This window comes from Nicotiana tabacum, chromosome 15 (assembly GCF_000715075.1).
Source record: "Nicotiana tabacum cultivar K326 chromosome 15, ASM71507v2, whole genome shotgun sequence".
Taxonomy (NCBI): Eukaryota; Viridiplantae; Streptophyta; class Magnoliopsida; order Solanales; family Solanaceae; genus Nicotiana; species Nicotiana tabacum.
Window position 1 is genome coordinate 69,749,701 of NC_134094.1, and position 12,251 is coordinate 69,761,951.

General features: G+C 39.3%; 1 protein-coding gene across 1 annotated transcript; it reads left to right on the top strand.

Annotated features, from left to right (window-relative positions):
- Positions 1-2,389: 2,389 nt before the first annotated feature.
- Positions 2,390-4,400, top strand: LOC142169672 (uncharacterized). Its single transcript, XM_075231568.1, has 4 exons — positions 2,390-2,657; positions 2,750-3,348; positions 3,576-3,642; positions 4,198-4,400. The coding sequence occupies exons 1-4, from the start codon at positions 2,390-2,392 to the stop codon at positions 4,398-4,400; spliced, it is 1,137 nt and encodes a 378-aa protein (XP_075087669.1).
- The last annotated feature ends 7,851 nt before the right edge of the window (positions 4,401-12,251 follow it).

Genomic DNA, 12,251 nt, shown 5'->3' on the forward strand with positions numbered 1-12,251 from the left:
AGATATTCGTATTGCAGCAAATATTAGCATCCATTATTTTTGTTTCCAACAATATTTATATAGGGCCTAATTATATATTCTTTTCGTCTCAGTTTACGTGGCACTGTTTGAATTTCGCCAGTCAAATTTTTGATTTTAACCGTGAATTTCATATATAATCTTTAAAATTTTAAAAATAAAATTTACATATTTAAAAACTATATAAAAAGTATTATAAGTCACAATAATTAATGTTCAAAATATTAAAAATATATTAAAAATTACGTTCAAAGAAACTAATTTGACTCTCAAAAGCCTAACAATGCCACATAAATTGGGATGGAGGAAATATTAAGCTTATGTTTTAATGGTCAATTAATGAAGCTCAGATCTGTTAATCTGACATAGGCGAATACTTAATGATATTGGAAAATGATGAAATATCGGGGGAAAATGAGTAGGAATAACTTTAAAATGGACTATTTTTTAATTAAGGCAACAGAGTAGGAGGGGGATGGCTCTGCAACAACACAGCTTACATGTTACATAAACATTTTCTAGTGGCACGATCAAATTAAAGAATTAAATTATTATTCCATAGGTCGAACCTAATTATTCATCAAATAGCTCCTTATCTTCGACGAAAACGAAAATTAACTATATCGAGAGAATCACACGATTTTGTCAAGGAGTTATTAAATTAATAATTATTAACTAATAATTTTCCGGGTTAAAAAGGATTCATATTTTTTAAATCTCTTACTAAACATAGAATATAAGTTATATTTACTACTGCTGCGGACCTAGAATTTGAGTATCACAGGAGCACCACTTTAAAAATAAAATAAATAAATTATGCATTGTAGGAGCCTCGATTTGAATTTGGGTTATCAAGAGAGTGATGGTACTTAATCACTTCTACAAACCAGCTCCTCTATCCAAACTACATGAATTTAGGGGGCCGTATAAAATATTTAAGAGGTCCTCACTGTATATTTATAAATATATATGAAATATATATATAGTCTTTTTGTAGAAGCTAACGGATTTCGGTGACCCCGCACCCTAACATAGGTCCGCCACTTTTTACTAGCACCCCAAAAAAATAGAATTAATAAAAATAAAAAACATTAGCGATCACTGTTGAAACCGATGACAAAAATGTACAACAACATGCTACAATATTGACTTAACCAGAAAATGCTAACTTTATTTATGGATTGGCTTATCTTTTTCATTTCTACTGAGATATGAAGATTCTTTCGTATAATTAATTTGGAGTACATGTTATCTTTGTAGTCGTGAGCAGGTAAAAGACTAAAAAAGCATCTTGGGAGTTTATCTACATATTTGTTTTCATTTACATGTACGTATTAAAATAAGTTTGTCTTGGGAGTTAACCTATATTTATTTTTCCATTACATGTACTCATTAAAATAAAACATGTTCTGAAAGTACTTTAAATTTCTTGAGCTCAAAAATCTAAACCACCGACACCCATTAAACCGCCGACTACTATATCGAGGTACAGTGGTTTTCTTGGATGAAATTAATGATGACTCTGTTTTTGCATGTTCAAGAGCGAAGCTTATTTTGACTGGTAAAAAAAGGTGTGATACAAAGAATGAAGAAGGTGTGATATGACCAATTAAGCTTATTTGCCCGGGAAAAAGAAAGGAATATATCAGTGTCTTTAGTCAAACGTTATATAAATACCCATATAACTCATTAGAACGGATAACAAGTTACAAGTAATAAGTGCATGTTTTAATATATGTATTTTTAAAAAAAATTAATTTTATTAAATCCTTTATATGCTGTCACGATCCGAAATCCCAACCTCGGGACTGTGATGGCGCTTAACATCCACTTGTTAGGCTAGCCAACATTAGTTAACCAATTTAATATCTAAAGAGTTCAAGACAGACTAATAGCAATTATTAACGATAATTAAAGTTGTAGTACATAAAATAAATCAACATAACACAGTCTAATCCAATCCCATAAATCTGGTGTCACCAGTACATGAGCAACTAGTGGTATTGAGAAATAAACTATTATAATGAAAGGGTGTTATAGACATTACACACTAAGTTAGTTAACGATAGGTAAGATGGTTAATTAGTTAGTGAATTTCAGAATTAGTTAGTATACTACTACCCATTTGTACTTATTATTCTTTAACAGATTAATAACACTACTGAAGATTATCATTTCTCTATATCTCTCTCTTCTTCTCTCGTTAGTCTTCTCCTTTCATCTTCCTCTTTATTCTGTTCTTGAATCTTTAAGCTAGCACATTACAGATTACTTCATGGTATCAGAGCTTTTGCTCGAAAAATTCGAAGTTGGAAAACCAAATTATTGATTAAATCTTTTCTCTGAAAGTTTTGATTTGGGAATTCAAGAAATGAGTTCAATTGAAGAACAAGTAGGAGCCACAACTGGTCTTGGTTCAGGGGAGCATGTGACTCAAATTAATGGAAACACGATGAATGGAGTGAATTCAGTCGCCGGAGTAGATTACAATCATCCACTGTTCTTGTCGTCGGCAGATGTAAGTGAAATTCAGATTATATTTTTTCAGTTAACTGGCATTGAAAATTACTTGATATGGCATAGATCTATGCGTGTTGCTCTGTTAGGTCGAAACAAATTAGGCCTAGTAGATGGAACATGTAAGAAAAAAACTTTCCTTCGACAATGTGGAATCATTGGGAACGTGTAAATGCCATTGTATTGTCTTGGATTATGAATTCTATTTCTAAAGGTTTACTAGGAGGAATCATGTATGCATCTAGTGCACAAGTAGTTTGGGATGATCTGTCGGAAAGATTTAACAAAATTAATGGCACAAGATCCTTTAATCTTCATAGAGAAATTGTTAGTTTGAACCAAGGAACTTCGTATGTATCTGTATATTACTCAAGACTCAAAGATATGTGGGAAGAATTTGAGGCACTAGTGCCATCTCCAGGCTGTGACTGCCCAAAATCCAGAGATTATATGGTGTACTTACAGAAACTGAAGTTGTATCAATTCTTGATGGGTCTATATGAGTCGTATGCCCAGGCTAGAAGTCAAATTCTTATGAGAAGTCCTCTTCCAACTGTGAACCAAGCATATGCCATAATTGTTAGTAATGAAAGTCAAAAATCAATGGCAACAAATGCTAGAATTCTAGGTTCAAATCCAGGCACAAATGCAGGGACATATGACACTGCGTTATATACAAGAACCACTGGAAAACATAAAAAGAACTATAATCTGTATTGTGACTATTGTAAGCTTAAAGGTCACGCCAAAGAGAATTGTTATAAACTAGTGGGATATCCTCCAGATTTTAAGCCAAAGATGAAAGAGGAACTGGTAACAATGCAGCCTAAAATGTGGTTACTGATCATGGTGCTACACAAACGGATCAGCTAGGGTACAATGAGTTTACTTATAACACTGTAAAATTCAACAACTCACAAAAACCTATAACTTATAGTCAATCTGGAGATCAACATGCCTAAGTGCATCCTCAAAGTGCCAACTTAAATCAGCTGGGAAATCTTGAAACTTGTACTCTCAACAAAGAATAATATGATCAGATACTGCAGCTGCTCAACAAAATGCCCTCTGTCAATTCAGGTGCTAATTCTTCAGTAAATATGGCAGGTATATGCAATGCCTTATTAGCTTCTAGCTCTTGAAGATGGATAATAGACACAGGAGCTACCAATCATATGGTATCACATATAGATCTGATAGACAGTTCCACAATTAGACAACCTCAACATCCTAAGAAAGTATATATGACAAATGGGGACCTGACATCTGTCACTCACACTGGAACTAGCAGATTATCAGATAGTATTTCAGTTTCAAATGTGTTTCATATTCCACAGTTTAAATATAACCTGATGTCAGTTGCTAAGTTAACCAAGGAATTACAGTGCTCAGCTACCTTCTTTCTTGATTTCTGTATTTTTCAGGAGCTCTTTATCTTTGAATGTTCATAAACTACAGACATCATGAAGGGGATTGGTAGAGTAGACTATGGGCTCTATATCTTTGAATGTTCATAAACTAAGAGGAAAGAAGACATCATGTTAGCTGCTAGAAGTGAAGACTCACAAACAAATCTAAACATGACTGATGTAGAGCTGTCGCACAAGAGATTTGGTCATGTGCCTACTAAAGTGCTTAAGAAACTCATTCATGTAAATGCAGATATTATAGCTAGCAAGTTAGATAAGTATACTGTCTGTCCATGTGCAAAGCAGACAAGACTCACATTCCCTACAAGAAGCATAAAGTCTTCTGATTGTTTTGATTTGATTCATATGGATTTGTGGGGTCCTTACAGAATTGCAACTTATGATGGAAATAAGTACTTCTTAACAATAGTAGATGATTACTCCAGAATGACTTAGGTTTTTCTACTAAAGCTGAAATCAGATGTGTGTAGTATTTTACAGCATTTTATTACCTTTATCAAAACTCAGCATGACAAGACTATAAAAGTAGTGAGAACTGACAATGGAACCGAGTTTCTAAACTCAGTCTGCAGTAATTTATTTCAAAATCTAGGAATTGTTCATCAAAAAATATGTGCTTATACTCCCCAACAGAATGGGGTAGCAGAAAGAAAGCACATGCATATCCTAGAAGTTACACGAGCTATCAGATTTCAAGCTGGTATACCAATTAAATTTTGGGAAAAATGTATGTTGGCTGTTGTATATCTTATAAATAGACTTCCAAGTCCAGTGATTAACAACCAAAATTGCTACACATCGACTGAGCTTGGACCGAAGTTTCGCCCGATAAAACAAAAGAGAAGACCCCAGTCCAAGGTAAAACATACATTCATCAAGGACGAGGTAACCAAACTTCTCAAAATAGGGTCCATTTGTGAGGTAAATATCCCAAATGGTTAGCAAACGTAGTCGTAGTCCCTAAAAAGGGAAACAAACTTAGGATGTGTGTAGACTATAAATATTTAAACAAAGCATGTCCTAAAGACTCTTTTCCTCTGCCGAATATCGATCGCATGATCGTTGCCACGGCCAGACACGAGATCCTTAGTTTCCTTGATGCCTACTCCGGGTACAATCAAATACAAATGAACCTGGAGGATCAGGAAAAGACTTCGTTCATCCCTAAGTACGGCACCTATTGTTATAATGTAATGCCTTTTGGGCTAAAAAATGCTGGTGCCACCTATCAACGCTTAGTAAATCGAATGTTCGAATCGAACTTATGATTAGAACGAGGTAAACCCGTGATAAAGTCCATGTTTATCGCCTCCCATTTCCATGTCGGGATCTCTATAGTCTGCATTAGCCCTCCAGGCTTCTGGTGCTCTATCTTCACTTGCTGGCAACTAGTACATTGGGCGACAAACTCAGCAATGTTCTTCTTCATATCATTCCACCAGTACACATCCTTAATGTCATGATACATCTTCGTCGACCCAGGATGGATGGAATACCATGAATAATGTGCCTCTGACATAATCCTGTCTCGTAGCCCTGCTACATCTGGAACACACAAGTGACCCCTATATCTGAGAACCTCATCTCCCTTTAGCTCTAACAGTGGCTTCTTCTGCTGCGGAACTCGCTCTCTCAGCTCGACCAACTCTGGGTCCTCGTACTGCCTTTCCTTGACTTCCGCTATGAGGGATGATTTTGTAGTGTTTTGGAGTACAACTCCACCATCCTCAGAATCTACTAACCGAACCCCCAACGAAGACAATTGATGAATCTCTCTAGCTAATTGTCTTTTCTTGGGCTCTACATGTGCTAAGCTACCCATAGATCGGCGACTTAAGGCATCTGCTACAACATTAGCTTTCCCTTGGATGGTAGAGAATGTTAACATCGTAATCTTTTAATAACTCAAGCCATCGCCTCTGTCGCAAATTCAACTCTTTCTGCTTGAAGATATATTGTAGGCTTTTATGATCAGTAAATACATCAACATGAACACCATATAAATAATGCCGCCATATCTTAAGTGCATGGACAATCGCAGCTAACTCGAGGTCGTGGGTCGGATAATTCCTCTCGTGCTTCCTCAACTGCCTTGAAGCATACGCAATTACCTTCCCATGTTGCATCAGGACACATCCTAACCCGACACCTGATGCATCACAATACACGGCATAACCCTCTAGACCCTCTGGAAGTGTTAGAACTGGAGCTGAGGTCAACCTGTTCTTAAGCTCTTGGAAACTCCGCTCACAAGCCTCTGTCCATTGAAACTTAGTTTCTTTCTGTTTCAACTTCGTCAATGGTGCCGAAAGGGAAGAAAAACCCTCTACGAACCTCCAATAGTATCCTGCTAAGCCTAGAAAGCTACGAACCTCTGTCGGAGTGGTAGGTCTAGGCCAAGATTTCACAGCCTCAATCTTCTGAGTGTCCACCTTTATCCCTTCATCTGATACAATATGCCCCAAGAATGCTACAGACTTCAACCAGAACTCATATTTAGAAAACTTAGCATACAACTTACAATCACGGAGGGTTTGGAGTACCGCTCGCAGGTGGTCCGCATGCTCATCCTCTGAACGGGAATAAACCAGAATATCATCAATAAATACTATCACAAACAGATCTAAAAATGGTCGGAATAGGCTATTCATCAAGTCCATAAATACAGCGGGTGCATTAGTCAACCCGAAGGACATGACAAGGAACTCGAAGTGGCCATATCGGGTCCTGAAGGCTGTCTTCGAAATATCTTTTTCCCGAACTCTGACTTGGTGGTACCCCGACCTCAAATCTATCTTTGAAAAGCATCTAGCCCCCTGCAACTGATCAAACAAGTCATCGATCCTTGGAAGTGGATACTTATTCTTAATAGTTACCTTGTTCAATTGCCTATAATCGATACACATCCTCAGCGAGCCGTCTTTCTTCCGCACAAATAGTACTGGTGCACCCCAAGGTGAGGTACTGGGCCTGATGTAACCTTTCTCCAACAAATCTTTTAACTGCTCCTTCAACTCCTTCAATTCGCCAGGTGCCATTCTATACGGAGGGACGGATATTGGTTGAGTTCCTGGAAGCAAATCGATGCTAAAATCAATCTCTCGCTCTGGAGGAATACCTGGAAGCTCATCTGGAAACACATCTGCATACTCTTTGACTACGGGAATAGACTGAAGTGTAGGTATCTCAGCATCTGCATCTCTAACTCCCACAATATGATAAATGCACCCTTTTGCAATCATTTTCCTCGCCTTCAGATAGGAAATAAATCTACCTCTGGGTGTTGGTGTATTACCTACCCATTCAAGGACTGGCTCACCCAGAAAATGAAATCTGGCTGCCTTTGCTCGGTAATCAACTGTGGCATAGCAGGCTGCCAACCAGTCCATGCCCATGATAGCATCAAAATCCATCATCTCTAGCTCAACTAGGTCAGCTGAGGTCTGACGACTACAAATTGTCACCGTACAACCTCGGTAAACCCGTCTAGCAATAATTGATTCTCCGACCGGTGTAGATACCGCAAAAGGATCACTTAGTATTTCAGGCACTATACCAAACTTCCTCGCGACAAATGGGGTAATATACGATAAAGTAGATCCTGGGTCTATCAAAGAATAAGCATCGTGAGAGCAAATGGTTAATATACCTGTCACAACGTCTGGTGAAGGCTCCTGGTCCTGTCGACCCGCTAAAGCATAGATACGGTTCTGATACTGATCGACTCGAGCCTGTCGGATCTCCCGTGGTAAGTACTGGTCAAGGAAGGCATCTGAAAAATTCTCCCAAATAGCTGGAGGTGCATCACGTCCCCTGGACCTCTCCCATCCCTCGTACCAAAGGATGGCTATATCTCGGAGTCGAAAAGCTGCTAGCTCAACTGCCTCTTTCTCCGTGGCATGCATAACACGAAAGATCATGTGAAGCTGATCTATGAAATCTTGCGGGTCCTCCCTCTGATCTGTCCCCGTGAACTCTGGGGGACTCAAAGCAATAAACTCTCGGACCCTTTAACTCCCAGACCCCTCAGAAGTTCCTGCACTAGCTGATGCCCTAGCCTGTTGCTGGGTAGCTACCAACTGTGTCAACAAATGCACCGCACTCCTCAAGTCCTGATCTGATGGAAGTGAAGGGGGAACTGGATGTGCGGTTTCCCTAGGAATCTCCGTAGTTGGTGGAGGAGCCGGTAATGGCTGAGTAGGGGTCTCGCCTTGAGCCTCAGACTGGGCCCCATCTACTGGGGGTACCCTGCTGGTCCCCTCACCTGCTGTTGTATCTCTCCTCTGGCTAGCCGTAGTCTTCCTAGTCACCGTCATCTGTGCATGCAAACACCAACACATAAGTTTAATTCAAATTTCCTATAACTCAGTTCTATAGCACGATTTAGATTTCAAAGAAGGGTAACTAACTCCTAAATGCCCTGTAATGCCCTGCTTATATAATGTGGTGCACAACACATCTATAAACAAGACTCTACTAGACACAGCTTGTAGACTCCCTAAGATAGAACTGCTCTGATACCAAGTTTGTCATGCCCCGAACCTAGGAGCGAGACAAGCACCCGGTGCCTCACCTAACCTGGCGTACCAAATTGCGACTAAGGGACTCTGAACATATAATGTCATACTTTGGCCATGGGGCCACCTTGCAAGACAATTTTCAAAGCAAAATATAAAACTGAATGGAAACTAGCGCTAACTAAACATCAATATAAAGCTAGGACGACAAGGCCGTCATAGCTACTACAGCTGACAAACCATCAAATATACATACCAGGCCTACAAACCCAACATACTGTACTAACCAACAGGATATGTCTACAAGCCTCTACGGATAGATGTACTATGATCGGAACAGGGCCCCGACCTACCCATAACATATATACAGATATACATAAGATGTACACAACACTCTAGACCTGGTAACTCCGAAAGACATGGAGCTTACCGATCAGGCTGAACTCGGGAAACACCTACTGAGGAGATCTACTCGTCCGTCTATCTGAACCTACATGCATGAAATGCAGCGTCCCCGAAAAAGGGACGTCAGTACGAAATAATGTACCGAGTATCTAAGGCAATAACATAACTGAAAATCGAAACTGAACTGATAATATAATAACTGGAAGTAAATGGGAGTCAAAGATGATCTGGAGATATACTTACCTGCTGATACTGACTCAACTCCTTCAATATAGTAAGTAAAATAATTGTACGGCCTTATAAGGCTCGGTATATATATAACTGCTCTGCCATAGTAGGCTCGCTCATAGGCGCTCGGCCATACTAGGCTATGTATCTCGGCCATGCTGGGCTTGCTCATAGGCGCTCGGCCACAGTAGGCTCGGTATATAACTTTCCATCTGATCAGAGGTTGCCCAATAGGGGCCTGCCCATCGATTATAGCTCGATGGTAATGAAAATACTGTAATACTGTATATATAGGCTTGCTGCTCTCTTGACTGGAAGAAGACAATACTAAAATTGAATATAGAGTCTCGATAAGGAATAATATTGTAACTTATGAGACTAGAATAGTGTGAATAAATTCATGAATATGAACTTCTCTTTTTGTCTCATTACTAACACATATAGCTACGAGATCATGCCAAAATGAAGGAAGGCTTAGCCTTAACATACCTTATCACAATCTTTCCAATCACCAAGTTGAACTCACCTCTTCACACCTTAATCTACAAGAATGATAATAATACTATCGTTAAGTTACGAAAGGTACAACTATCGCACAACGAACGACAAACCTATTTTGTATTAAAACGGGCAGCATCTCCCCTATAATCCTTACTTCCTCCAAATTCAAGATAACACCAACAATACAAGAATAGAACAATAACAACATATATAAATCATTTTCCAGCCCTATATACACCATCAAATACTACAAAACAGCCCAACACACCCCAATCTCTTTGTACACAAAACGACCACCGTAGTAGTGTCAAACGACCCGAAAATGTTATGACGAACGACCAGCCAACCACCCTACATTTATATGGTGTTTATAAACCCCCTTCCTCGTCCAAAACTCCACAAAATAGTAGTAAAACACGCAACCCAACAGCAACACAAAACAGTCCACAAAACAGTCCGCTACAAGTGAATAACTCGAACTCACGGCTTCCGATCACCGTCCCGTGAGTTCTTACAAGTATAGAACGACTTACCATGAATTTACAGAAGAAAAACTGGATGAAAGAGAGCAGTAAACTCACCTTATTTGTTGGATAACTCAGCTCCTATCTTGGTTCTTCAAACTCTAGGTTTTACCTCCAATTAGAACTTGAAAGGGAGAGAAAATCAATTAGGGTTTGTGGGAAATTTTTGGGAGGATTCTTTGCAGAGCTTATGTCTGGTTATTATGCTCTATTTTAAGTCTAATATATGAATAAAATAGGCCCTTAAAAGGCCTCTTTGGACGACCCGAAATGGCCCATTTTTGGGCTTTCATTTAAGCAAGTAGGTGACACACCTACTTGTCACCTAGCAGCTTGCGCAGTATCGCAAAAATGCCCATATCTCATTACTCCGATGTCATATTGACAAACGGTTTAATGCATTGGAAAATAGACTCATAGATATTTAATTTTATGGGTGGAACACCCCATAATTCTAAGTATATTGGGAGAAAATCGCAGTTACATTTGACCCAAAGTTTCAGTAAAACTTATGAATGTAACTTGTGATGACTTTCATCGACTTTTGTTCCACAACTCTCTTGACTTCAAAACATAACACACGGATGTCATACGACTAATATAAATCATAACATAATCTCCTTATCATGTTAAGCACCCTAGTCTCACCCCAAAGGTATATGTTATAACATTCCCATCTTGTCGACTTTTGACGAAATATTATTTTCTTCAATTGCTTTAGCTTCTGAACTGTCCAACCCTCTTTGTACTTGTTGTTCATGATCTTCAATATTTGTAACCTCAGAGGTAACATGATTAACTTACTTTATATACTTTTAAATATTATCTCATTTTTGGTCCTATATTAGTTTGCTTACGACGCATTTTTACGTACGAAAATATAGGGTGTAACATTTATCTAGCCATGGAGACCCGCAAACTGAAGAATAGAATGGAGCGAGAGAGTAGCCACAAGGCCCAATCAACGGGCAACTTCAGTGGTGCTTCTGGCGATGGTGGTGGAATGGCAGCGTTTAGGGGAGGGTCGTCAAGGCCATCCCACTCTTTCACTCCAGCACCCGTAGGGCGTGTTGTAGCTAGGGGTGGCACACAGAGTTTGGGAGGACCCACCCGTTTCTATGCCATGAAGGGTCGCTAGAGTTTAGAGGCTTATCCAGATGTTGTCACAGGTACATTGACTGTCCAATATCATGATGTGTATGCTCTTATTCATCCCAGTTCCACCTTGTTCTATGTCGCTCCCTATGTTTCTATGGAATTTGGAATAGAACCGGAAAAGCTTCATGAACCGTTCTCTGTATCTACTCGAGTTAGCGAGTCTATTATGGCCGGGCGGGTTTATAGGGAATGTGTTGTTACGGTACATAGTCGAGACACCATAGCCAATCTCATTAAATTAGGGATGGTTGATTTTAATGTAATAATGGGGATGGATTGTCTTTATTCATGGTTTGCCATGCTTGACTGCCGAACCAAAACTGTTAGGTTTTAATTTCCAAATGAGTCGGTGATTGAATGGAAGGGTATGATGTGGTGCTGAAGGGTAGGTTTATTTCTTACCTTGATGCCACAAAGATAATTAACAAGGGGTGTATTTACCATTTGGTCCGGGTTACGGACACCGATGTTGAGGCACCTACACTTGAGTCTGTGCCGGTTGTGAATGAATTTTCGGAGGTCTTTCCAGATGAGCTCCCTTGGATTCAACCAGATAGGGAAATTGATTTTGGGATTGATGTGATGCCAGGCACGTAGCCTATATCTATTCCACCCTACAGAATTGCACCGACAGAATTGAAGGAGCTAAAGGAATAATTGAAGGATTTGTTAGAGAAAGGTTTCATTCGGCTGAGTGTGTCACCTTGGGGCACACCGATTCTATTTGTAAGAAAGAAGGATGGGTCGCTAAGAATGTGTATTGACTATCGGTAGCTCAACAAGGTTACAATCAAAAATAAGTACCCACTACCAAGGATAGATGACTTGCTTGACCAATTGAAAGCTGTTTCAGGACCCGGTGTGGGCACTTTAAATTTCTGGTAATTTCTTTTGGGCTAACAAAAGCCCTGGCAGCTTTCATGGATCTTATGAATCAAGTTTTCAAGCTGTTC

Excerpts from the sequence above, each read along its gene's own strand:
- LOC142169672 (XM_075231568.1), top strand. The coding sequence starts at position 2,390 with ATGAGTTCAATTGAAGAACAAGTAGGAGCCACAACTGGTCTTGGTTCA. Across the intron at positions 2,658-2,749 it reads AGGCCTAGTAGATGGAACAT|GTTTACTAGGAGGAATCATG; the intron begins GTAAGAAAAAAA and ends CTATTTCTAAAG. Across the intron at positions 3,643-4,197 it reads TTCTTCAGTAAATATGGCAG|ATATTATAGCTAGCAAGTTA; the intron begins GTATATGCAATG and ends ATGTAAATGCAG.